This window comes from Triticum aestivum, chromosome 6D, assembly GCF_018294505.1.
Source record: "Triticum aestivum cultivar Chinese Spring chromosome 6D, IWGSC CS RefSeq v2.1, whole genome shotgun sequence".
In the NCBI taxonomy this organism is placed as follows: domain Eukaryota; kingdom Viridiplantae; phylum Streptophyta; class Magnoliopsida; order Poales; family Poaceae; genus Triticum; species Triticum aestivum.
Window position 1 is genome coordinate 4,683,683 of NC_057811.1, and position 26,571 is coordinate 4,710,253.

General features: G+C 48.1%; 4 protein-coding genes across 6 annotated transcripts; 3 read left to right on the top strand and 1 right to left on the bottom strand.

Moving 5' to 3' along the window:
- The first annotated feature begins 6,038 nt into the window (after positions 1-6,038).
- On the top strand, positions 6,039-11,631 carry LOC123142937 (WAT1-related protein At3g30340). Of its 2 annotated transcripts, XM_044561654.1 has the most exons (9): positions 6,039-6,986; positions 7,229-7,304; positions 8,314-8,389; positions 9,123-9,309; positions 9,604-9,666; positions 9,811-9,927; positions 10,000-10,405; positions 10,769-10,920; positions 11,366-11,631. In XM_044561654.1, the coding sequence occupies exons 4-9, from the start codon at positions 9,128-9,130 to the stop codon at positions 11,496-11,498; spliced, it is 1,053 nt and encodes a 350-aa protein (XP_044417589.1). In that variant the 5' UTR covers positions 6,039-6,986; positions 7,229-7,304; positions 8,314-8,389; positions 9,123-9,127; the 3' UTR covers positions 11,499-11,631. The 2 variants fall into 2 exon arrangements, with proteins under 2 accessions (XP_044417589.1, XP_044417590.1); XM_044561655.1 differs by lacking the exons at positions 6,039-6,986; positions 7,229-7,304; positions 8,314-8,389 and having other exon boundaries at positions 8,409-9,309.
- On the top strand, positions 11,369-14,150 carry LOC123142936 (WAT1-related protein At3g30340). 2 transcript variants are annotated; one of them, XM_044561653.1, is made up of 5 exons: positions 11,369-11,585; positions 12,427-12,593; positions 12,681-13,275; positions 13,513-13,664; positions 13,817-14,150. In XM_044561653.1, exons 1-5 carry the CDS (start codon positions 11,577-11,579, stop codon positions 13,947-13,949), a joined length of 1,056 nt encoding a protein of 351 aa, XP_044417588.1. In that variant the 5' UTR covers positions 11,369-11,576; the 3' UTR covers positions 13,950-14,150. The 2 variants fall into 2 exon arrangements, with proteins under 2 accessions (XP_044417588.1, XP_044417587.1); XM_044561652.1 differs by lacking the exon at positions 11,369-11,585 and having other exon boundaries at positions 11,937-12,593.
- A 4,541-nt stretch (positions 14,151-18,691) lies between these two features.
- Positions 18,692-20,610, bottom strand: LOC123140685 (uncharacterized). The gene is made up of 2 exons (XM_044559970.1): positions 20,550-20,610; positions 18,692-20,438 (listed from the first exon to the last, which is right to left on the bottom strand). The coding sequence occupies exons 1-2, from the start codon at positions 20,576-20,578 to the stop codon at positions 19,880-19,882; spliced, it is 588 nt and encodes a 195-aa protein (XP_044415905.1). The 5' UTR covers positions 20,579-20,610; the 3' UTR covers positions 18,692-19,879.
- A 234-nt stretch (positions 20,611-20,844) lies between these two features.
- Positions 20,845-22,676, top strand: LOC123142292 (uncharacterized). Its single transcript, XM_044561273.1, has 2 exons — positions 20,845-21,884; positions 22,633-22,676. Exons 1-2 carry the CDS (start codon positions 20,960-20,962, stop codon positions 22,674-22,676), a joined length of 969 nt encoding a protein of 322 aa, XP_044417208.1. The 5' UTR covers positions 20,845-20,959.
- The last annotated feature ends 3,895 nt before the right edge of the window (positions 22,677-26,571 follow it).

The following is a 26,571-nucleotide window of genomic DNA, read 5'->3' on the forward strand; positions in this document are numbered from 1 at the left end:
CACGACGGCGTGGTGACGATGATGATGTTCTACCGACCCAGGGCTTCACCTAAGCACCGCTACAGTATTATCAAGGTGGATTATGGTGGAGGGGGGCACCGCACACGGCTAAAAGATCAAATCAATTGTTGTGTCTCTAGGGTGCCCCCTGCCCCCGTATATAAAGGAGCAAGGGGGGGAGGTGCGGCCGGCCAGGAGGAGGCGCGCCAGGAGGAGTCCTACTCCCACCGGGAGTAGGACTCCCTCCCTTCCTTGTTGGATTAGGAGAAGGGGGGAAAGAGGAGGAAGAGAGGAAGGAAAAAGGGGGGGCGCCGGCCCTCTCTCCTTGTCCTATTTGGACTAGAGGGGGAGGGGCGCGCGGCCCTGCCCTAGCCGCCTCTCCTCTTCTCCACTATGGCCCATTAAGCCCCCGGGGGATTCCGGTAACCCCTCGGTACTCCGGTAAAATCCCGATTTCACCCGGAACACTTCCGATATCCAAATATAGGCTTTCAATATATCAATCTTCATGTCTCGACCATTTCGAGACACCTCGTCATGTCCGTGATCACATCCGGGACTCCAAACAACCTTCGGTACATCAAAACTCATAAACTCATAATATAACCGTCATCGAAACTTTAAGCGTGCGGACCATACGGGTTCGAGAACTATGCAGACATGACCGAGACACGTCTCCGGTCAATAACCAATAGCGGAACCTGGATGCTCATATTGGCTCCCACATATTCTACGAAGATCTTTATCGGCCAGACCGCATAACAACATACGTTGTTCACTTTGTCATCGGTATGTTACTTGCCAGAGATTCGATCGTCGGTATTTTAATACCTAGTTCAATCTCGTTATCGGCAAGTCTCTTTACTCGTTCCGTAATACATCATCCCGCAACTAACTCATTAGTTGTAATGCTTGCAAGGCTTAAGTGATGTGCATTACCGAGTGGGCCTAGAGATACCTCTCCGACAATCGGAGTGACAAATCCTAATCTCGAAATACGCCAACCCAACAAGTATCTTCGGAGACACCTGTAGAACACCTTTATAATCACCCAGTTACGTTGTGACGTTTGGTAGCACACAAAGTGTTCCTCCGGTAAACGGGAGTTGCATAATCTCATAGTCATAGGAACATGTATAAGTCATGAAGAAAGCAATAGCAACATACTAAACGATCGAGTGCTAAGCTAACGGAATGGGTCAAGTCAATCACATCATTCTCCTAATGATGTGATCCCGTTAATCAAATGACAACTCATGTCAATGGCTAGGAAACATAATCATCTTTGATCAACGAGCTAGTCAAGTAGAGGCATACTAGTGACACTCTGTTTGTCTATGTATTCACACAAGTATTATGTTTCCGGTTAATACAATTCTAGCATGAATAATAAACATTTATCATGATATAAGGGAATAAATAATAACTTTATTATTGCCTCTAGGGCATATTTCCTTCAATGTGACCTTGCCATTTGTTGGCCTTTTGTTTGTGTACCTTTTTCTGACCTCAAATCCTTTTTGTCCAATGTAGGTAAGCCAAAATGCCCAAGCGTCATTTGAATCTCTGAATTCCATGCCAACATGAGGTACCAAACTAGGCAATACAACTCTGTAATGTAAAAGCAACATGAACATTAGACTTGTGGAAGTGCATAGAAAATGTTGGGGCTAATAGTACTGGAAAATGATTTCTATAAGAGAATAAGCAAAGAGTAGCGACAATTGGGATAGGAAAATTACTTATTGAAATTAGAATCATGCTGCACTGTATTAGCCTCTTCTTCCATCTCAGTTGCTTCTTCCATCAGAAAAAGGGATGTCTAATTAGAGCTCAGCAGGCCGCTTCTTCCATCAGAAAAGGGATGCCTGATCACAGTTCAAGAGGTTGCTTCTTCCATCAGAAAATGGATATTTGAAATAATCTGATGGTGAAAGTCAGTGTTTTATTCACGTGTTAGATGTCAGAGGAAGGACTATGGAGACTTACTGAGATTGACGAGCAGAGCAGCCGTTCCCGTTGGGCGTCGGGGAACTCCTTCCAATCAACTTGTAGGTTGCTTCTTCCAATCAATTAGAAAAGGGAAATTTGATCAATTTCTATAGTAATCTGATGGTGAAAGTTCAATCAATTTCAGAGTTTCATTTTTTTTAGAACGAAGGCTCAAGAAGAGCCCGGCTTTGAATTAACAAAGCCATCAACCGGCCAGGATTACAAGAACACCAACTAACAAGAAAAGCAAAAAGAGAAACAAGCGGCTGATACAAGGAGCAAAGCGAAATAGACTCTAAGGCAGCAGCGATAGCAAGCACGCCATGCTGCCGCCATCACCCTACAGGACGACCTACACCAACCGGACAAGCTACGGACTTGGGAGGATGCACCACCGCGCAAGCTTCGTGATCGTAGCCAAACTCGAAGACAGAACAGACACTCCTCTGGAACTGCCACTGCAAAGGGCCCCTGCCCTCTCATCCTGGCTCGAAGGATGCCGCACCGGCAGGCGGCAGCTCGGTTCACCCTAGAACCCAGAGGAAGACGTCCAAGCTGCGCATGAGGAAGGAACTAGGAGCAGACCTGCTAGCACAGAGCACACCATCCGAGCACCGTCGTCGTCCGCGGTTAAGCCACACCGAAGGGCTAGAGCTGTCGGCCACAGTCACAGCAACATGGGTAACAGTGATGAGCCACCGAAAAAAGGCAGTGAAGCGCCGAGCCAAGCTGCCACCCGCCACCATCACACCCACAACCCGACTCTCTCGCCGCCCCTGCGATCCCCGGACTGCGCCTCCAAGAAGGAACACGACACGGATGTGTCGTCGCCGCCCGAAACAGGGGACCTAGGCTTTCACCTAGCAGGGAACGGAAGGAGGGGAAGAAGGATCCTCACCACAGCCTCCAAGGAGGGGAACGACGCCCATGGCGTCGCCTGCGATGTGGCTGCGCCGGCCAGGGGTTTCCCCCGGATCCAACCCCACTCGACGAGATCCGCACTGCCGGCGCCCGGGAAGAACGGCCAAAGCCACTAGGACCCGGATCCGGCGATGGAAGGAGCAGATCGGGGCGGAGAGGATGAGATGCATCTGGCGGCCGCAACCGCGCAGGGGAGGCCGCACACCGGCGCCCGTGGACCGACGCCTCCTCGCCCCTCGCGAGACCGAGGGAGGCGCCTCACTAGCTCCGGCCGGAATGGCCCGCCGCCCGGGCCACCCGGCGCTCTCCGCCCGGGGCCGCCGCCCCGGATGCCGAGGCCCCCCACGCGATGTGGAGCCGCCAGATCCCCCGCCGCCACCTTCATCGGTGTCGAGCGCACGCCGGCGCACACCTTTGGCGGCGGCGGAGGGGAAGGGGAGGGGGGGAGGAGGGGTGCGGCGGCGGCGGTTAGGGTTTCCCCCGAGTTTCATTCATGTGTTAGATTTAAGAGAAAGGGGACTTACTGAGATTGACGAGTCGTGCACAGCAGCAGTCCCAGCCAGCCGCCGGATCACCTTCCGATTAACTTTGTCGCCGTTTTGTACTCCTCGCTGCTGCTGGCGCCCTTTTTCTGTGGCATCTCGCGCCTTTTTCCCTGGCTTCCCTCGCTAGAGTCAGACTGAGCCGCGTGGGCCGTTATTTCTGAGCGGGAAGGATACCGCAGGCGGTGAACGAGAGAGAAGGAAAGAGCACACCTCACAGCGAGTCGTCAGATCACCAACAGACGGCGCAAGGCGTACTACTTCCCTCGGCAGTAGATCGATCTAAGTCAGAGGATCTCGTTCCCAAAATCGATGGAAGTGCCATAGTATATAGGAAATAAATGGACGAGTGTCATGTATATGAAAGAACAATAATTTGAGGAACACTTTGGGAAACCTGAAAAAAAAGTGACACTCTAATCGCAAACAGAAAAGACCATCCTACCCCTTTGTGGCATTAGAGCATCTCCAGCCGCGCCCCCGACAGGCCCCCCAGGCGACTTTTTCGGCGCCGGCGCCGAAAAAACGCTCCAGTCACGCCCCCAGAACGCAGAAATCCGCCGGCTCGGCCTGTTTTTGGGCCCGGCGATCGCAGGCCGAACCCGGCGCACTGGGACGCTCGGGAGCTCCGGCGCAAGGGAAAAGCACGTCTGGCCCACACCGTCAGGCGAAAAGTCAAGTCTTTCTTCCAGATTCGCCTCCCAACCCCCCGAGCGCTCGGCCGCCAACCGGCTGAACCCGGCGCCGCCCACCGCCCGCCACCGCTAGATAGCCCATCCCGGCCGGAAAAAGAGCACATGTGTGGCCGAGGCAGCCCCTCCACCAGCAGTTGGGCGATTTTTCTGGCGTTTCTGGCTGCGGAGGGGCAGTGTAGCGGCGGGTACGCGCCCACCGCGTCCGCAAGGTGTTCGGCGATTTGCCTGCCTCGGCAATGGACTCGGACGACGAGGAAGCGCTCGCCGCGCTGCTGGAGGAGGAAGCCGAGGCCGACGTCCAGGAAGAGGAACATCTCATGGTCCTCGCCGCCCTCGCCGGCCTGTTGGCGAGCAATGAAATTAAAAGCCGCGGTGAGGTGGCTCGGCGCCGGGGCGGATGAAAGCAAAGAACCGGCATCGTCTCGAAGGCTACTGCATGCTCTACTCCGACTACTTCGCCGACGTTCCACTTTACGGCGACAAAACATTTCGGCGCCGTTATCGGATGAGCCGAAAGCTTTTGCTCAGGATTGTGAATTCCATCCGGGAGTTCGACAGCTACTTCAAGTGCAAGAAGGACTGCACCGGCAAACTTGGATTCACCTCGATTCAGAAGTGCACGACAGCGATGAGGATGCTTGCATACGGAGCTCCCAGTGATTCACTCGACGACTATGGGCGCATGACCGAGTCCACCATCATTGAGTGTTTCTGCAAGTCCTATCGGGCAGTGGCGGCAGTGTTTGGACCGCAATACTTGCGAGCACCCAATGCAGAAGACACTGCTCGGATCCTAGCACATAATGCAGCAAGAGGATTTCCTGGGATGCTTGGAAGCATCGACTGCATGCATTGAAAATGGAAGAACTGCCCATTTGCTTGGCAGGGGATGTACAAAGGCGCCAAAGGCGGTTGCAGTGTGGTACTTGAGGCGGTGGCCACACAGGACCTCTGGATTTGGCACTCCTTCTTTGGTATGCCAGGAACTCACAATGACATCAACGTGCTGCAGTGCTCCCCTGTCTTTGCCAAGCTTGTTGAAGGTCATTCTCCTCCGGTGAACTTCGAGGTCAATGGGCGGCACTACAACAAGGGGTACTACCTAGCTGATGGCATCTATCCCAGATGGTCTATATTTGTGAAGACTATCTCAAACGCTGTGCCAGGAGGCAAGAAGTCCCACTTTGCCAAGGTGCAGGAGGCTTGCAGGAAGGATGTCGAGCGGGCATTTGGTGTGCTCCAATCTCGATTTGCTGTTGTCCGGTACCCTGCTCAGACCTGGTCGAAAGATCAAATGTGGGAGATCATGACTTGCTATGTCATCTTGCACAACATGATCATCGAGAGCGAGCAGGAAGAGCTAGTGTTTGACACTGAACCATACTACAGGTAGGGTCCTCTGGCCGAAGTTGATCACCAGCTACCGGCAACCTGGACTGCCTACCTCAGTATGTGTCAGGAGATCCGAGACCCACAAGTGCATCATCAACTGCAGCAGGATCTGGTGGAGCACCTATGGAGGATCAAGGGCGACGCATAGCTCGACGTGTGATGAGTTTTTATTTGTTGAACTATATAATTTGTATTGAACTATTTGTTGTTGCACTATTTAGTTTAATTATTTGATTTTCTGTGATGAACTATGTGATAAAAAATTATTTATGTTGAGAATTCAACGCCGAACTACACTGAACCACGCCGAATATGTGCCGTTTCTCGCTGATATTAGGCCATTTTTCTGTTTATCCGAGCCGAAAAGCGGCCGAAATTGGCCGATATCGGCGCCTAGGGGCGACGGCTGGATGCCCAACCGCCTCCCGCGCTGATTCTACCCCAGGCAGCGATTTTTATGTCTTCTTGGGGCCAATGGCTAGAGATGCTCTTAGTATTCTTTACATTGGAAACGAAAAAAAGGAAAAAGAAAACCCGTACCCGTCCCCCGCTGCCCGGACGCGCCGGCGGCGGTCGCCCTCCTCGCCCCTACCGGCGCCCGGCCGGCCGCCTTTCGCTCCGACCTCCCACCGCCCCACGCGCCTGCTCCCTCTGCCCCTCCCCCCGGCCTGCCTCGCGTCCGCCATCTGCACCAGCACCCGCGCGGGGCCGATCCCGCCGTCCGCAGGAGCGCGTCGCCGGTGCCCGCGCCGGCGGAGCTCGGGGAGGCCGCGTCCAGGAGCAGAGAGGCGGCGTTGGGCGTAGTTTCGCGCAGGGATCCCCGCGGCCTTAGCTACTGTCAGAAAGAGAAAGCTCCAGATTTTGCTCAGATGAGCCGGCGCCGGCGCCGCCATTCCTCGCCCGCGCCGGCGCTCCCGCTGGAGGACGAGGACCTCCTACAGGAGATCCTCCTCCGCCTCCCTCGTCTGCAAGCGCTGCGCTGGCGCGGTGTCCTCTCCGACGCCCGCTTCCTCGGCCGGTACCGCAGGCACCACCGAAGGCCCCCACTCCTCCGCTTCAAGAAGCCCGACCGCATCCCCCCGGCGCGCTTCGCCGTGCCCAAAAGCTGCGCCCTTCATGGCCGCTGGCAATTCCTCGGCTACCGCCACGGCCTTGCCGGCATGCTCAATGTGTGTCGGCGCGAGGTCGTCGAGTCGGATCCCCTCGCCGGCCAGCAGCACCGCGTGCCTTTTCCACCGGGGATCTGCAACTCCAAGGGGGAGGGTTTGTGGATATGGCACGCCGCGGTGCTGTGGGCTGATGCTGATGTCAAATGTGGTTGTTCTGGCTACGTTTTTTGGCGACTTAGTGCTCCTACTTGAGTCAATGCGGTTCAGACGAATTTCTGAAAGAAATGGCTGGGATAATACCATCCATTATGCCTACAGAAACTTCTATACTGCAGGTAATACATCTGTACCTTGTGCGTAACATGATTCATCCAAACACCATCAGTATGTGCTTCTGTATTAATGTGTATGCGATTAAGGGCTTCAGTATTTTCTTTTCTGAACTATGTTAAAGGATTATTGCCATTCTTTCTTCCACTTGGCAATAGATTTGGCTTCATTTATTGGCCTTGTCACAAAAACCGTAACGTTCCTTGAATTTTCATTGGTTTATTTGCCTCATTTTGCTTGTTGGCAGAGGAGTTGGGTGGAAATGGTTGGATCTGAAACTCTGAGCACGTGAGATCTGCTAATGTGCTATGTTGGTTGACCAGGTGAGGTGAAAATTTATGATTTTACCGTGTGTATTTTTTTTTGCTTGGTTACTTAATTTATAAGATGATGTAGTGCAAGAATATGATTAATTTCTGAACTGTTTATTTCTTAACATTTCCAAAAAGCATACCTTTGAGTAACATACCAGATGTTTCTTTGTTGTATTCCTTGAGCCTCTCATGTGCACATGATACACCAAGTGAATCTCAAATAATTGGAAAATCTTGGAGGTTCAGTTTTTTGCCTCTGATCGCAGACATTTGAGTCACTGACTGCGATCATGTGTAGCAAAAAAAAAAAACTTGACAGAATGTCAGTGTTACATTGTGAAGGTGTGCCTGTAGAACTAATTGTTCTTCGATCACTAGGATGATGTTTGTTTTGTGTTGTTTCAATAATTTTTTTTATTTGACGAGAAACATTCATAATAGGGGTGTCCCCTGTGCATGAGTGTATGATCGGCAAGTTGTGGAGCATGGTGGGGGAATCGGCCTTTGAACTGGGCCCCTTAAGCTAATATACCTTAGAGTGTCAATCATTTGTATTTTCAGAATGCTGTTGTATAACAGAATCAATGTTTCATGGCAGTATGCTGAAGCACGCTGCCTATCGCATGAATCGTATGCTCATGGTTATGCATCCTTTTCAGCATACTGCCTCTCACATGATTCGTATGCTCATGGTTATGAATGCTTTCTCATTCAGATATGTGTGAGTGAAGATTTTCCTCTTATATGACAAGTAGTGTATAATAAATCCAATCTGACAAAAAGTACGGTACCTGGGTGAGGGACCCCCTAAGACCAGTTTGTATCTTTGGAGGGATATCAAGGCATTTATTATATATATGTTCTGCATGCACTGTTCTATCGTTTTGGCTTTTGGGTGCTGCGTAGTGTTGCCTGCGTTGGTCTTCCGTTTGTAAAACCACTTTTTAAAATCTCTCCAGATCCTTGTTCGTGCTCAGTTACGCCCATCCTGATCCTTGTTCTCTTTTGCTTGAAACAGGGACGCCATGTGAGGAACAGGGGATATTGGGAAGGTCTTTAGATCAGAGAACTTTCCTCGGACAGCCTATCTTAGAGTATGTGCGAACTTTTGTTTTGAGCCAGTCATAAGTTTGTTGGGTACTACTGGATTAGGATGTTAGGTGCTCCTCTGCCCTGCTTTTGAGAACCCTTGTATGCTTATGTTCGAAAAGGCCTATCTGTATGTTCAGAGTCCAATCTACCTGTGTTGCGACACATCCTCTCCTTCTGCTAGTTGTGTTCTAGTTAGCAATATGCAGCTCTTCGTTGGAACATACAAACTGGTAGTGCCGTTCTTCTTCAACACGGCAACTCTGCTCACCGTTCCTCATCCACAGTGCTTCCTCTGCCGCGCACATAAAGCTAGTAGGTGATCTGACTGCAGTGCAGTAACCCTGTATGTAGGCACCCAGCATCTAGTGCCCTCAACTATTCCTTGTTTATTCCAGGCACCATCTAAACCAGTAGTCATGCATGCACTTTGTACCATTCCTCCACTCACCTTGCCTTTATGTATCCCCCCTGCCTGCTCCAGTTACCAATGCTTGGCATTAACATTAGTAGTAGAATTATCATTGCTCTCTCACATATAAAGCTAGTGACAAGGCACCTGATAATGCTCTCTCACATCACCACATGCATAGGAATTGTCCCACATGCACCTGATAATGCTCTCACATGTAGTATATATTATGTATACTACAGGACAGATAGGATCAAGTCTGCTGCCTGGATAGTTAGAGCCCACCACCTAAGACCAGTGACAAGATACCTCTCTGGTTTGTGCAGAATCAATGGGGTGGATTGAGCTGCTGAAGCCGGTGGCGGCCATGATTGCCTTCGACACGCTCTTTGCGGTGATGACAGTGCTTGTGAAGAAGGCGCTCGATGGCGGCCTCAACCCCGTCGTTCTTATCGCTCTTCGGCAGCTTGTCGGTGCAGCTTTCCTGGCGCCGATTGCCTACTTCAAAGAAAGGTTTGTGGAGAAGATCTTAGCCTTCAGAGTTCAGTTGCTGAATTGTTTTTGTATAATGTTTAGCACCTGGAAACTCATGCTGATGATATGCTGCTACATGCATGATCCTCTCCTCTGCATGTTTATCTGAAAAGCTCCCGCTAAGCTGATGTTGCACTGCATGATGTTTTCAGAACCTTGAGAAGTATCTCTTCCTTTGTGTTCTAAATGTTTAGTTGTTGTATACTACTGTATATTTCAGTATCTAGAAAATTGCCGCTGAAATTTCTCCTAATTATTTTTAGTTGATTTCAGGAATGCAAGACCAAGATTCACAAAGGAGATCTTTGCCTACTTGTTCATGAGTGCGCTACTTGGGTAATGTTTTTGTTCTTTTGGAGAATCCTAATTGGGTAATGGTACTTCTGTCTAGGTTCAATGGAGGAGACAATTCAAAAGAGTGCTGTAAATTAATAGTGTTTTCCTTTTTTTTTGTCCGAATGTGCGTATAACTGTATACAGGGCACTATTCGCTCAGTATCTGTTCTTCTTGGGCTTGAGCTACACCACTGCAACACTGGCTGCAACTGTCTCCAATATGACCCCAATCTTCACCTTCCTGATCGCCGTCCCTCTTCGGTCAGTTTCTTAATAATTGACATATAGCTTCAAGTCACAAACTGTTCATCCAGACTGAAACTAGTTACACAGGTCGGAGACAGTAGATGTGAGGAGCAAGGCGGGTCTGGCGAAGATTGCAGGAACACTAGCGTCTGTCAGTGGTGCGATACTGCTGAGCCTGTACAAGGGTGCTGCCCTGACTCACACAGCATCTTCGACCCAAGAACACGGTGAAAATGGCACAACGGGCAACAGTGGCAGCAAGGGAAGATGGTTGCTGGGCTCGGCGTTGCTGCTGCTGAACTGCATCACGTTCTCATTATGGATGCTGCTGCAAGGGAAGCTCACCAAGAAGTACCCTGCAGTCATCTCCAGCACTGCATTCATGGCCTTGATCAGCTCACTGCAAGCAGGGGCACTGGCAGTCACCACCCAAAGGCACCTCTCAGTTTGGCTGCTCCGAGGAAGCATACAGATTGCAACCGTTCTTTTCGCGGTACGTAAGATATAGCTCAGATACCACCAACCTGTCAAGAATGAATAAAATCTTCTGTTATCTATAAAAAGATCACCAAGTAATCTTTTATTTTTTCGAGTACAGCTATTTGATCCCACTTGTCTGGACAAAATGGTTTAACAGTCTAGCAGTCTTGCTTATATTATCCTATATGTTTGGGGTTGGATTTGGTAATGTAAGGAGACCTTACAATTCTTCATGACTCTGATAGTTATGAACACATGGCCCCACGAATTTCCGACACAAAGAATTGTAAATTCAGTTAGAACAGGAATTTCCGACACAAAGAATGGTTCAGGTTCAGCGTAATGTACACTGAAACTTTGCACTTTTGCTTTACAGGGAGTGGGAGTATCGGGGATAGGGTATGTGCTGATGACCTGGTGCATCGAGAAGAGAGGGCCGGTGTTCACTGCAGGCTTCTTGCCTCTCATTCAGATCATTGCTGGAGTCCTTGATCTCCTCGTCCTTCATGAACAGCTTTACGTGGGAAGGTATTGGCTTTTACTGAAGTTTAGGAGAGAAACTGCATGACAGAGAAATGTGCAAAATAAGAATAAACTCTATTTAGTTGTTCGGTAGCACATCATGTGAAATATCATGCATATTAAATTAGCCTTTTACTTTCTCAAAGTCTAGTACAGATCATATGTCCAATTAGATAGAAAAAATCTCTGAAATAAAATTCTGATCCAGATATCGTTGTACACTTTTACTATGACTTATCTCACCTACAAGGACTAAGAATTGACATGTTTCATAAATGTTGCAAGTGTAAAAATACCTATCAACATCGACTCTCACCAACGGACTAACAATTGACATATTGCTAAGTTGCATACAGAACTATCGGCCAAACAACAACTTTGCTTTTAAGACATAGAACTTCGGCAAAACAACAGAAAAGTCACACTTTTGTTTCTCTTTTTGTCCTTGAAGTGTGGTAGGTGCTGCTCTTGTCATTGGAGGCCTCTATCTTCTGCTCTGGGGGAAGAGCAAGGAAGCATCGTCAGCTGCCATTTTATCAGAGAAAGGACTGGAAGAAGATAAGGAGACACAGGAAAATTTGTGAAGTATAGAAAGGGCATTCTTAGTAGTTAGTGGGGATGTCAAGAATGACCCTAAATGTTCCATCTATCTGCCCTGGCCCATGCTCTATGTACGTTGCTACAACTTTGAATAAGTCAGTGTCATATTTGTGATCATTGTGCACTTTACTTTCTGGTAGTGTGGTGCCTGGTGAGGTTGCCTTCCTTGCCTGGTATTCAACAGTGTACCAAATGATTACAGAAAACACTCGTTGGTGGGTTTTACCGCCTTCATTGGAATGCAAAACTAGCCCTAATTTGTCATTGAAAATGACAGTTGGGCAGGAGCAAAATCACACTAACAAGCGCAAAGGTGAATGGTCAGTAGTGGTGTTTGAGTTGAGCAATTCACTGCATCTTGTCATAGTATTGCTGACTCAAGGATAGCATTGCTGGTTGACATATACCAGGTCACCTTTTTTACTAATGGCAAGTATTAGGTTCTTTTGGAAGTTTTCTTTATGTTAGGAAGTGAGACGACTAGTCCACATACATAAAAAGGAGTTTCTGCAGTCTCAGTGCTTCCATCTTTTCTCCACTTTCTTGGCATCTTATGTAATTTTGGTCGGGGCACCAGAAAAGGTAAGGGGCTGAATCAGGACATATATTTTACTTTCACGTTTGCACTACCAATTTGATTCGTACTGTCTACTGATATGCCATTTTATAGATTATTATTAAAAATCTTCAGTAGTACTAGTAAGTTGTCACAAGAGTAGCAAAGGAAATAATTTATTATGTTGATAGCATATTAGCATTTACTTTTTTGCCCCCCTTGCATGAATGACCGCCGTCACTTTTGGTCAGTGAGTAGCATTGCAGGGCTATATATATATATATATATATATATAATCAGACAGTTGATGAGCGTATCAGTCATCTTGTAGCGGCAATCTTACAATGTGGGTGCAGGAGTGGAAGCTGGTGATGGGAATGCTGGCCTTCGACCTCATCTCTGCTGTGATGACGGCGCTGGTGAAGAAGGCTCTGGAGCAAGGGCTGAACCGCCTGGTCCTCGTCACGCTCCGGCAGCTGGTCGCCACCATCTTTCTTGCCCCAATAGCCTTTTTCAAAGAACGGTATGCAAACACATGCATCCTTGTACATACAATCTGCGTTCATTCCCTGGGTGACTGAAACTGCATAGCGCCATGGCATTCCTGCAGGAGCACGAGGCCCAAGCTCACACTGGAGGTCCTGGCGTACCTCTTCTTCAGCGCCGTGTTTGGCGCGGCGCTCTCGCAGTACACCTTCTTCTACGGCCTGCAGTACACCACCGCCACCTTCGCCATAACCTTCATCAACCTCTCTCCTGTGCTCACCTTCCTCATCGCCGTCGTGATGAGGATGGAGCCGCTCAAGTTGAAGAGCATGGCGGGAGCCGCAAAGATCACCGGGACGCTCACGTCGCTGGCCGGCCTGCTGCTGCTGAGTCTCTACAAGGGTGTGCCGCTGACGGACCAGGCTGCCACTGACGCACCTAGCCCAGCTGCTCTTCACCATGCAGCACCCTCCGACAGCAGTGGCAACCGGAGCTGGATGCTGGGCACCATGGCGTTGCTGTTCAACTGCCTGTGCTTCTCCTTCTGGCTGCTGCTGCAGACAAAGCTGACCAAGAAGTACCCGGCCATCTACTCCAGCACCGCCATCATGTTCTTCATCAGCACTCTGCAGGGCGGGGCGGTGACGTTGGCGATGGAGAGACACGTGTCGCCGTGGATGCTGACCAGCAAGCTGGAGATCGTTACCGTCTTGTATGCAGTAAGCTAATTAAACATCACCATCATCTTCTTCATCTCCTTGACTTGTACCACCTTCACAAAGAGAAGAGAACAGGAACTGCTTATCCAAAAGGGGCAACTACTTATAAAAGCCATTGCTTTAGCTTGCAGCTAACACTAGTCTTCTATGCAATCAATACACCCCAGCTACTTGACCAACTTGAACAACTGAAACCAAAAATAGTTGTGAAAATATACAATGAAATTGCACATGCAGGGGATAGTCGGATCTGGAGCTGGGTACCTGATAATGACGTGGTGTGTGGAGAAGAAGGGTCCGGTCTTCACCGCAGCCTTCATCCCCATGATGCAGATCATGGTAGCCATCATCGATTTCTTCTTCCTCCATGAACAAATCTACCTTGGAAGGTAATACATATATAGTTCCTCTCAGTTTCATGCCGAAGTTTCATGTATACATTGTTGTTGCTGCTGGAGATAAACAAAGTTAATTGTTTCCGCAATCGAGTTTTAATGACAAAATTTATTTCTGCTTGTTAATCATCGGCGTGCATGTACAGCGTGCTAGGATCTGTACTGATGATACTGGGGCTCTATCTTTTGCTGTGGGGAAAGAAGAGGGATGAATCATCTGTATCTTGTACCACTACCACTGACAAGCAAGTCGACGAACAAGCTGACGACAAGCCGTGAAACTGCAGAGATTACATCCTTTGATTCGGTCATTGCACTGCAACACATAATATGTAGTTTTTCTTCCCATTTTACTTGCCGCTGGATGCAGCTAGCTATATATGTTATATATAAGGTTGTTCCTAGCTGGTACTGTTGACATATGTCCAAGCTACTGAAATAATGGGATTTAGTAACTGAGCAGAGAGCTCATTTACCATACAGCTGCGCCAATGCCCTTCGGTAGCTGCATATGGGAAAATTATATGCGATTACTGTTCAAATGGTACTTCTTACTTCTCAAACACTTTGTAGTTTTGAACATTTTCTTACGTAGTACCGATGCCTTGTAATTTCGTCTGCATTTCATGGAAATATTCTTGGTGATATTATTTTGCTTATGATTTGTCGGCAAAGACAGCAAAGTAATAACGACTTTATTTACTGTTATATTACTTCTCCAACAGCAATAAGGAACATATTCTTTAAAAAAATGAATAAGAAACTTATTGTGCCGTAGCTAATTAGCATATTGTGCTTGTGCTGGCGAGTTGAGGCTGAGCTATGCAATTCTGGTGCTGCTGACGTAGCTAACTAGCCATCAGTTAAAGTACACTTTTTATCTTTTATATATAGACAGATTGTGTCCTCAGATTGCAGTAGTGGAACACATCATAATATTTATTTATTTTCTTGTCATTTTCCTACTGGTGGAGCTAGCTATATATATGATGTAGATAAAGTTGTTCCTAGCTGATACTTGTTCTCTCCTGTCCCTCATTTATCACAGATTTTGAAACTTACAGTAATCTTAGAATGTATCATTTGGTTGATAGAGACAACAAAGTTATGAAGACTTTATGGACGTGGAGTTTCTACACCCAGGAGCAAACGCTCTTGATGTGAACAGTGAAATAAACAAAATCCATAAAGTTCTGAATTTTTGTGTGGCATACTTTCATAAATGTTTGTTGTGCATGCAATATTTTATCGCAAAATCACAGTGGTGGAAGGCGTGGTAAAAAAAGTCAATGCTCTGGAAATGTTACTTACAAAAGCATTTTGAAGCTCTGATTATGTTTTTTTGGCACGACTTCCACCAATGTGATTTCATGATGAATTTTTGCATGCACAACAAACATTTGCGAAAATATGTCACAAAAAACATTCAATTTGTTTTGATTTTTTTTCCTATTTTACTGTTCATACCAAGAGCATTTGCTCCTGGGTGTAGAAAGGTACTTTCGAGACTTTATTGTTTATTTGTTGTTTTATTATTCTATGAAAATCAATTTAAAAACTTATTCTATCATAAGAATGACAAGAAATATATTCTGCTGTACATATCATACAATGACAAAGCCTGCTGAGCAAAGCAATTTGGGTGCTGCTGACGTATCCATCCTAACTAAAGTGTATTTCCTAATCGTGTCCTCAGATCCCACCAGAGTTCAAGTCCTAGACTGATATTGGTGTTCGCATTTTTCTGTATTTATTCCAGGCTTTCCGGCGATGTGCGTTTAGTGGGAGAAGACGTTTCTGTCGACCGCGAAGGCGTCTGTGGCAATTTCATCAATCCAAGATGATGTGCCACTCAGTCACTCGAAGGTGCTTAGGCCAACTCCAACGCTAGACCCTATCCAGCCGTGTCTGTTTTCGCCTAAACGGACAGAAGCGACGTCTCAACGCGTGACCCCATCCGCAAAAAAATGTCCGTTAGGTTTCGGGGTCCACCCATTTCCAGCGCGAACTTGCGCATGGTTTGCATCCATGCGGACATCGAACGGACGCGCATGCACCCGCTCCTCGTCTTCTTCGCGCCCGCGTGTCGGCCGCCCACCTACCTCCCACCGCCCACATTTATGGGCACGAGTGGACGACCCACCTGCCAGCCACCCATGGAAGCCATGGACCGGCCAGTCCACGCTTCCACTCCCATCCTAGCGTGCCTCCTCGAGCCCTGACACCAAACCCTAGTTCATCCTCGCCGCTCCTCCTCCTTGTCTCGCCCATCTTCTTGCCGGCCACCATGGTCTGGTGGAACTCCGGCCGCAAGAGGAGGCACGCCCACGAAGCCGGGTCCTCCTCCGGTCGTCGACGCCCCTCCCGTGGAGCGATGTCCACATCCCAAACAACTGACATCTCTCCGCGGATCGGGTGTCGATCCCACCGGTCTCAGCCAGCGGCCGCGCACGACATGAGGAGATCGGCCAGCGCCGCGCCCGCCTGCCACCGGACCTACACTACGACCGTAGGTATGCCGTAGATTCACCGCCGTGGGATACGTGGCTCCGCAACGAGCACAACCTATGGTGGCAATCTGTTTACCGCCGGTCGTCCTCCGAGCCTGCGGTGGCCGCGTCCTGTCTGCCTTGCGCATGCTCTGAGCCTGCCCTAGCCGCACGGGCGTACGCCATTCCGCGGCCTCACATCGACGCCATCTCCATCCCCATCCCCGTCCCCGCCACGTCGTTACCGTTTTGTATGCAGTAAGTTAAACATCACCATCATCTTCTTCATTTCCTTTACTTGTACCACCTTCACAAAGAGAAGAAAAAAGGAACTTATCCAAAAGGGGCAAGTACTTATAAAAGCCATTGCTTTAGTTTGCAACTAACACTAGTCCATGCAATCAATACACGCCAGCTACTTTGACCAACTAGAACAACTGAAACCCAAAGTGGTGGTGAAAATAATAATAGTAATTAAGTACTTAACTGGTTAATCATACAATGAAATTACATGTGCAGGGGATAGTCGGATCTGGAGCTGGGTACCTGATAATGACGTGGTGTGTGGAGAAGAAGGGCCCGGTCTTCACCGCAGCCTTCATCCCCATGATGCAGATCATGGTAGCCATCATCGATTTCTTCTTCCTCCATGAACAAATCTACCTTGGAAGGTAAAAAATATATAGTCCTTCTCAGTTTCATGCCTCCCTGTCCTTTTGTGATGATCATTGTCATTGCCGAAGTTTCATGTATACATTGTTGCCAACTGAATTGTTGTTGCTGCTGGAGATAATCAAAGTTAATTGTTCCACAGTCGAGTTTTAATGAAAATATATACATATTTATGCCTGTTGATTATCGTTACATCGGCATGCATGTACAGCGTGCTAGGATCTGTACTGATGATACTGGGGCTCTATCTTGTGCTCTGGGGAAAGAAGAGGGATGAAGCATCTGTTTCTTGTACCACAATCACTACCAAGCAAGTCGACGAACCAGCTGACGACAAGCCGTGAAACTGTAGAGAGATAACACCCTTGGATTCGGTTACTGCAATGCAACATATAATATGTAGTTTTTCTTCCCATTTTACTTAACCACTGGATGCAGCTAGCTATATATGCTATATATATAAGGTTGTTCCTATCTGGTACTGCTGGCTTATGTCCAAGCTACTGAAATAGTGGGATTTAGTCAATGAGCAGAGAGCTCATTTAGCATACAGCTGCCAATGCTCTTTGGTAGCTGCATACGGGAAAATTATAAGCGATTACGGGTCGAATGGCACTTCTTCCTTCTCAGGAACTTTGTAATCTTGGACATTTTCTTTCTTAGTACCGATGCCTTGCAATTTCGTTTGCATTTCATCGAAAATTTCTCGGCGATCTTATTTTGCCTATGATTTCTTCGCGAAGATAGCAAAAGGTAATAACGGCTTTATTTACCGTTATATTACTTCTCCAGGAACACATATTTTTTTTTAGAAAAAATGAATAAGAAACATATTCTGCTGGCATATTGTGCTGGTGCTGGCGAGTTGAGGGTGACGTAGCTAACTAGCCATCATGTATGTGGACAGATTATGTCCTCAGATGGTAGTAGTGGAACACATACTAATATGTTATTTTCTTCTCATTTTTCTCACTTTGCGATTTTGACAATATATTCTTCCGTAGTAATATCGACACGTTGCAATTTTGTTCATATTTTCTCAAACTCTCCGTAGTCTTAAAAATGAATGATTTGGTTGGCAGAGACAATAAAGTTATTAATTATGACTTTATTCGTTGTTATATTATTCTGTCAAAAGCAATTGAACAACATATGCCCTCATTAGAATGACAAAGTAGATAAATAAACAAGCAAAAAATATATTCTGATGTCTAGTTGAGGCCGCTGAGCTAAGCAATTTGGATGCTGCTGACATAAGCAATTCCGATGTCTAGTTGAGGCCTCTTTCTTTTGTTGTATGTAGACGGATTGTGTCCTCAGATCAACGCAACATAAATATTTGCTATTGCTGCACACTGCTACACTTGTCAAGTAAAATATTACTAATATAACTAATGTGCCAGGCAGTGGACCAGCTGAGTTGCAACACAGGCCTTTTCAAACATAAAACACACAAGGGTTCTTGCAAGTGGAGCACCTGATCCAGTTACATGTATATAGTAAAATCTAAATCTATTGCCCGATAAACTTGCCATTGACTCCAAAAGTTTTTCTATTGGAAAATAAGTGCGTCTCATGATCTTCGCAATCTTCACACGGCATATCAGTTGCATGCAAGACACAGCGAGCATCAGGATGGAGATAATTAAGCTTGGTAAGATCTGGACACAATTGGATGAATGGACAATGAGTTGCATAGCAGAGAATCAAATACCACTACGCACACTAAAAAAGTTAAAAATGATGCAACTATCCACAACGGACAACTTAACGGTACCCCCAAATAGTTAATAGATTGGGATCTTCATTGTTTCATACCAGAATGAGAAAGCATGCATAACCCACAGGCATGCCCGTGTAACTATCGTGACTCATAATTGAAATCGCTCGCAAAATTCATTCTATCACACAATATCATACAGTAATATTCTAAAGGTACTAAATAATAACAACCCCCTATCCCTCCAATTTAGTTCTTCTCAACACGGACTGTGCACTCATGTCAGGGTACGCCCTCCCTCATCATAGCATGCAACACTAGCCAAATAGCAGTGCGCTACTCCAGAGTGAAAAGCACAGCTCGAGGCATCAGCGTGGAGATAATACTGTTACGAGCATGAACATGAAGCTAAATTTTCCTTTCTTCCTTTTATTGTCATGTTTCAAATTTATTTATTTGACCCTATGTCTACAAATCATGGAGGGCCTATAGCTTGAATCATATGTTCAAAATGAGATGAAATGAGACGTAGGGAAGTACCATCATCACCCCCACCCCCCTAGATAGTCAAGAAGAATATTTGTCCTCTATAGTAACACACATAAGCACCTTCTATTATGACCACAAATAAAAACAAATTATGTTAAAAAAAATCATCCAAAGGACAATAGGCAAACCTTATATGATCATCCTTGAGTGCAGGGAATGTGGGTGACCAAATCATCATAAAAGGTTGAATTTGATGCCTAAAACTTTGAGCTTCAGCTGTCATCTCATATGCTTTATGCAGCGTCCTGCACTTAATATCCAAGTATAGAATGAAATTTCCCATTTGCAAGAACACGAACTCAGCGTTGGCCCCAACTTGGCTAATCCTCACATCAGTGTTATGCGCAACCGCAAGAATGTGATCTAACATGCTCGAATAGGGATACATCCCACGCAAATAAATGGTGTCCACCAGCAACCAATTATCTCCCATGTGGAGCCAGATGTCAAGTTGAAACTCCTCAGCATGAACGAGTTATACACCAGAATCATCATCAGCCCGTGACAACATGACTGCTTCATGAAACCCCACCCCTAGTGGGTACTGAATTTTTGAGAAACTTGCGGTCTTCAGATCGAAGACAAGAACGTAGCTTCCGGAACAAATATATGCTTTACTGTCGACCAACACAAGTTTCGTGCTCCGTGGTATACCATGGACCTCTGTCGTGCCCGAGGCATGCATGCACCACACACCATCTTGTAACATGTTTACGCGCACCATGGCTTTCTCGTGGGTAGACTCCATCCATAAGTAGCACAAGTTGTCGCTTTTTTCTCTAAAGAAAGTTGCTCTGGAGTTGGTGGCATGGGAGTGGTGGGAAGATGGTCATGCTGCTCTGGACGCACAATAATGGCCTATGCACTGCAAATGGGTATTCAATTTTCCCAGTGTCGTACTTGTGCAAGGTAACAAAGACGTTGCCGCCCCAGCAGTCCACGATGGAGAGCCCTATGCTGTGGTACTTGTAGGTGTTGAACTGGAAGCTCGCTCGGTGGGTGACATCGGCGAACTCCGACGTCTGCGGCATCGGCGTCGGCACGAAGCGTGGGCTCTGCTCCAAACAATTGCTTAGGTAGAAACCGAGGAGGCGCGGCGGGTGGAGCTTGCGGAAGCGGCGGAGGAAGACAGGGTCGGAGGCTTGCCGGAGCCATTGCCTGCAGACCGTGGCGGTGCGGACGAGGGTGGTGAGAAAGTCGACGCGTAGGAGGATCTCGCCGAGGAGGTTGTCATCGTCGAGCACCCGGGTTATGGCACCCGACACCGCCGTCACGGAATCTCGCCGCCTCTTGCTACCCCCAGAAGGCGCGTCGGGAACATAATCAACTCTCGAACAACTACACCCACGAAAAGAATCCAATAAATTGGCTGATGCTTCCAACAAATCTGGTTGGCAAAATACCCAACATATGCAAACGGCTGAAAATTATAAGCTGACTGGTACGTACCCTGTGCTAATCTCATCAGGATCCATCATCTGTCGATCTCCTCTAGCTACTCTCCACTGTCGCGGCAAGTAGCAGACCTAACTAGGGTTTAATACTAGTTACGATTCCTTTCTCTCCGGCCACCGTACGTAGCGGTGGAGAGAGTAAAGTTTGGAGTCGTGTTTCACCTTGACACCAACGAAACAAAAATCGTGTCGGCGTACGTGCAGCCGGACAAAAATTGGCCTAATATAAGTCTAGCAGGACTTTACACAAGAAAGCCCAGCTAACATTGCAAGCACAAACAGCAGCTTCATTGGCATCGGACTGGAAAACAAATCGAAGTTTATTTTCCTGCGATTCCAGAATAAGACGGAGAGACGGAACGAAAGGGCTATATTTACTTCTCGTGATCTCGTGTCGTAGCCAAAATGTACAACCTCCATCGGGACGGATCGGAACTTTTTTCCACCTATTCTCGTCCCTCGACAATGGCTGGCGGTGGCGGCAGTGCCGCCGCCAGATCGCGGACACAACCTGCAAGAGGGCGGCAGCAGACGACAGCCTCGCTGCCGTTGGACGTGCTGCTGGACATCGCGACGCGCACCGACCCGGCCACCTACGTGCGCTGTGCCGCCACTTGCGTGGACATGCGCTGCCGCGTCAAGGAACACATCAGCCTCTGTGGCCCCCTCCGCCTCCAGCACGGCGACCGCTTCGTGCTCCCCCTCCTGCGCGGCCACCTGATCCGCGGGCATCAGTACGACGACCGCGGGCGCTATCCCAAGAAGGAGCTGTTCCTAGTGGACACCGCCGCTGCGGACGACACCACAATGCACAGGGCCACCACCATCAGCAGCTTCCCGCTCGCGTCGCGCGATGGCCTCGTCCTCTTCCGCGTTGACAAAGAGCTCCGCGTTTGCGACCAGGCCACGGGCAGCACCCACACCCTGCCACCTGAACCAGCCTTCCCTGTGCGTGTGAGCCGTGGGGCGGCTAGAGAGATAAGTTATGTCTTGCTCGTCGGCGGCCATAACGATGATGGTACGATCGCCGCTGGCTCGCATTTTCAAGTGGTCATGGCATATCTAGACGTGTCACAGCACCGCCGCTGCCTACAGCTCCAAACTTTCTCGTCGGAGCATGGCACGTGGGGCCACTACACTGAGATCCGGGCTCACAACCTGCAGGGCAGCCGCTTGGCAGGAGGCCTCGGCAGGACCCTAATCGTCGGTGGTGCTATGCACTGGTTGTGCACGACCAACACCGGGGCCTATGTCCTCAAGCTCCATGTCAAAACGGCACACGTGTCGGCGATGCTGCTCCCCGATAGCTTTCCTCGGGGTGGGTCACACTGTCAGTTATTGGACCAATGTTGGCGGCAGGCGGGAGCCCGATTGTACTCCTTGCGTGTGTCCTGTGTTTTGGCTTTCGTTTGTGAATTTCCTCGGGGTGAATTTTCCGACGGCGACGAGACATGGACGCGCGGCTGCTGTGCGGCTGTGCCCAGTGCGCAGCGCCGCCACCGCACAACACAGGAGGAGAAAATAAGATTGTTTGGGGTTTGGGTGTTCGTTTCGGTCGTTGCGGCTGAGGCAAAGCGTAACTGGAAGCCTCCAGAAGCTGGGTTGGGCCAAAAGAATTCAAATTGGGCCGAAAAATTCAGCCGACAAAGACTTCTACCGGGCCCAAGCGAGATGGCGATTCGATTTTCTCGGCCGAAAATCAAAACCGTGCGTGTATCCACAAGATATTGGCTTGGGTGCAGTCGAAGCAAACGGCCAAATGGCAACAACAACCACATGTGGTGATCGAGATGAAGACACACTTGCAATTCCTTGACAAAGCAAGCGCGAGCAGGCCACCACCGAGGGGAGTCCAGCCTAATGTACTGTGGTTTGCCGAGAGAAGCGGCACTATGCTCATCAATTCATGCTGGGTTTTTTTCTGGCTCGACCTCCGGTCCATGAAGATTGTGAGGTGGTTCTGGGATCGTGAGATCCTGTGCACGAACGAGAATATCGGGTATGAGATGAATTTGGCGGATTGGGTTCCAACATTCGGTAGCACTTTGTGATTCATTCATTTTCATTTCTGTTTCCAGTCTCGGCTTCAGTTTGTGATTGTTCAACAACTATGGATCACTAGTAGAAAACAGGGCTTTCGTTCGGGCATGGCAAGCCCATTAGTCCCGGTTCAGTCACGAACCGGGACCCATGGGGCATTCGTCCCGGTTCGTGAGCCCAGGGGGCCGGCCGGGGCCTCGTGGGCATTGGTCCCGGTTCGTATGGAACCATTTGTCCCGGTTCGAGCCACGAACCGGAACTAATGGTTCTCGCTCCTGGCCCACAACCATTGGTCCTGGTTCTTGGCATGAACCGGGACAGAAGGCCCGGCTTTAGTACCGGTTCATGCCATGAACCGGGACCAATGAGGTGCCTATATATACCCCTCGCCCGCGAGCAGAGCACTCCAGTGCTCTGTTTTTCTCTGGCCGGCGAGGGGAGGGCTTTGTGGTGCTCTAACTCACCTCCTATGCACATGAGGTGTTCGATGAAATGCCCGAGCCACACTAGTTAAGCTTTGTCCTCTCGAAGCTCGACCTCAAAGCTCCATTTTCCTCGAGATTTGTCTAGGTTTAGCGGCCCGACACGTCCCATTCCCGTCTTCACCGCCGTCGACCGCCCGCGCCGATCTCGTCGCCGGCACCACCGTGGTGAGCCTCTTGTTCTTATCTTCTTTTTGAAAGAAAAAAATTCTTACTTTAGATAGATACTTGTCTAATTTTCTTACTATTTTATTCCTTCTTATTACATAGTGCGATGGTTTTGGTATCCGCCCCCGTCGGCCCTCGTCCTGTCTATGATTCGGATGTGGTATATATTATCTTTTTATAACTATTTGATTCATTTATTGTTTATGACAAATATACCGACCAGCGTGACATAGATTTTATTTATCTAGGAGGTGGTTGAACCGGAAATTCTAACCGACCCTATTGTCGAGAGGTTAAATTTAGTTGAAGAAGAAAACAATTACTTGAAGGAAAAAATAAAAAAAATTGAGGAGGAGAAGATGATATTGGAGTTGCATGTTGCGGATGTTGTCGATGATCACAAGATCAAGATGGATGCAATGCGCTTGAAGATTAGAAAGATTAGAAAATATGCCATTCATACCGAGGCTTGGTATCATTATGCCGTTGGATCAATTGTTACCTTGGTTCCGATTATGATCGCATTTGTTTTCGCATTGAAATGCTTTACATAGTTTCAATGTATGGTTTAATTAATTAGATGCTCTGGAGAGCTATATATATGTTGTTAGATGAGAACTATGTATGTACTTTGGTTCTAATGTGATGATGAACTTCTATTAATTTGGTCACTTAATTATCTATTCATGATGTTCTGTAATGGTTTTTGACACACTTAATTATATATAATGCACGCAGATGAACCGGCAATGGATGTACGGTGACAGACACACCTCCGAGTACATTAAGGGCGTGCATGATTTTCTCGAAGTGGCTGAGGCAAACAAGCAGAATGGTTTTATGTGTTGTCCATGCCTTATATGTGGGAATACGAAGTCTTACTCTGACCGGAAAATCCTTCACGCCCACCTGCTTTACAAGGGTTTCATGCCACACTATAATGTTTGGACGAGGCACGGAGAAATGGGGGTTATGACGGAATACGGCGAAGAAGAAGAGGATGATGACAACTATGTGCCCCCTGAATACGGTGATGCTGCAACGGGGGAAGCTACTGAAGATCAAGAGGAACCAGACGATGTGCCCAATGATGCTGCAAGGGGGGAAGCTGCTGAAGATCAAGAGGAACCAGTGCCCGATGATGATGATCTCCGCCGGGTCATAGTCGATGCAAGGACGCAATGCGAAAGTCAAAAGGAGAAGCTGAAGTTTGATCGCATGTTAGAGGATCACAAAAAAGGGTTGTACCCTAATTGCGAAGATGGCAACACAAAGCTCGGTACCGTACTGGAATTGCTGCAGTGGAAGGCAGAGAATGATGTGCCTGACAAAGGATTTGAGAAGCTATTGAAAATATTGAAGAAGAAGCTTCCAAAAGATAACGAATCGCCCGACAGTACATACGCAGCAAAGAAGGTCGTATGTCCTCTAGGATTGGAGGTGCAGAAGATACATGCATGCCCTAATGACTGCATCCTCTACCGCGGTGCGTACAAGGATCTGAACGCATGCCCGGTATGCGGTGCATTGCGGTATAAGATCAGACGAGATGACCCTGGTGATGTTGACGGCGAGCCCCCCAGGAAGAGGGTTCCTGCGAAGGTGATGTGGTATGCTCCTATAATACCACGGTTGAAACGTCTGTTCAGAAACGAAGAGCATGCCAAGTTGATGCGATGGCACAGTGAGGACCGGAAGAAAGACGGGAAGTTGAGAGCACCCGCTGACGGGTCGCAGTGGAGAAAAATCAAGAGAAAGTACTGGGTTGAGTTTGCAGCTGACCCAAGGAACGTATGGTTTGGTTTAAGCGCGGATGGCATTAATCCTTTCGGGGAGCAGAGCAGCAATCACAGCACCTGGCCCATGACTCTATGTATGTATAACCTTCCTCCTTGGATGTGCATGAAGCGGAAGTTCATTATGATGCCAGTTCTCATCCAAGGCCCTAAGCAACCCGACAACGACATTGATGTGTACCTAAGGCCATTAGTTGAAGAACTTTTACAGCTGTGGAATGGAAACGGTGTACGTACGTGAGATGAGCACAAACAGGAGGAATTTAACCTGCACGCGTTGCTGTTTGTAACCATCAACGATTGGCCCGCTCTCAGTAACCTTTCAGGACAGACAAACAAGGGATACCACGCATGCACGCACTGTTTACATGACACTGAAAGTATATACCTGGACAAAAGCAGGAAGAATGTGTACCTGGGCCATCGCCGATTTCTTCCGACCAACCATCAATGTCGAAAGAAAGGCAAGCATTTCAAAGGCGAGGCAGATCACTGGAAGAAGCCCGCCATGCGTACCGGTGATCACATACTTGCTATGGTCAATGATTTACACGTAATCTTTGGAAAGGGTCCCGGCGGACTAGCTGTTCCGAATGACGCTGAGGGACACGCACCCATGTGGAAGAAGAAATCTATATTTTGGGACCTACCCTACTGGAAAGAGCTAGAGGTCCGCTCTTCAATCGACGTGATGCACGTGACGAAGAACCTTTGCGTGAACCTGCTAGGCTTCTTGGGTGTGTATGGGAAGACAAAAGATACACCTGAGGCACGGGAAGACCTGCAACGTTTGCACGAAAAAGACGGCATGCCTCCGAAGCAGTATGAAGGTCCTGCCAGCTACGCTCTTACGAAAGAAGAGAAAGAAATCTTCTTTGAATGCCTCCTCAGTATGAAGGTCCTGACTGGCTTCTCGTCGAATATAAAGGGAATAATAAATATGCCAGAGAAAAAGTTCCAGAACCTAAAGTCTCATGACTGCCACGTGATTATGACGCAACTGCTTCCGGTTGCATTGAGGGGGCTTCTACCGGAAAACGTCCGATTAGCCATTGTGAAGCTATGTGCATTCCTCAATGCAATCTCTCAGAAGGTGATCGATCCAGAAATCATACCAAGGCTAAGGAGTGATGTGGCGCAATGTCTTGTCAGTTTCGAGCTGGTGTTCCCACCATCCTTCTTCAATATCATGACGCACGTCCTAGTTCATCTAGTCGACGAGATTGTCATTCTGGGGCCCGTATTTCTACACAATATGTTCCCCTTTGAGAGGTTCATGGGAGTCCTAAAGAAATATGTCCGTAACCGCGCTAGCCCAGAAGGAAGCATCTCCATGGGCCATCAAATAGAGGATGTCATTGGGTTTTGTGTTGACTTCATTCCTGGCCTTAAGAAGATAGGTCTCCCTAAATCGCGGTATGAGGGGAGACTGACTGGAAAAGGCACGCTTGGAGGGGGGGACTCAATAATATGCAGGGACGGATTTCTTGGTCTGAAGCACACTACACAGTTCTACAGAACTCTACCTTGG

Bases quoted from the DNA above. Each gene is read 5' to 3' on its own strand.
- LOC123142936 (XM_044561652.1), top strand. From the start codon at position 12,415: ATGTGGGTGCAGGAGTGGAAGCTGGTGATGGGAATGCTGGCCTTCGAC. The intron at 12,594-12,680 runs GTATGCAAACAC...GCATTCCTGCAG, and splicing joins ATAGCCTTTTTCAAAGAACG to GAGCACGAGGCCCAAGCTCA. The intron at 13,665-13,816 runs GTAATACATATA...GTGCATGTACAG, and splicing joins GAACAAATCTACCTTGGAAG to CGTGCTAGGATCTGTACTGA.
- LOC123142937 (XM_044561654.1), top strand. From the start codon at position 9,128: ATGGGGTGGATTGAGCTGCTGAAGCCGGTGGCGGCCATGATTGCCTTC. The intron at 9,310-9,603 runs GTTTGTGGAGAA...AGTTGATTTCAG, and splicing joins ATTGCCTACTTCAAAGAAAG to GAATGCAAGACCAAGATTCA. The intron at 9,928-9,999 runs GTCAGTTTCTTA...CTAGTTACACAG, and splicing joins CTGATCGCCGTCCCTCTTCG to GTCGGAGACAGTAGATGTGA.
- LOC123140685 (XM_044559970.1), bottom strand. From the start codon at position 20,578: ATGATGGATCCTGATGAGATTAGCACAGG. The intron at 20,439-20,549 runs GTACGTACCAGT...TCGTGGGTGTAG, and splicing joins CCTGATGAGATTAGCACAGG to TTGTTCGAGAGTTGATTATG.
- LOC123142292 (XM_044561273.1), top strand. From the start codon at position 20,960: ATGTACAACCTCCATCGGGACGGATCGGAACTTTTTTCCACCTATTCT. The intron at 21,885-22,632 runs GTCAGTTATTGG...TTCTGTTTCCAG, and splicing joins TCCTCGGGGTGGGTCACACT to TCTCGGCTTCAGTTTGTGAT.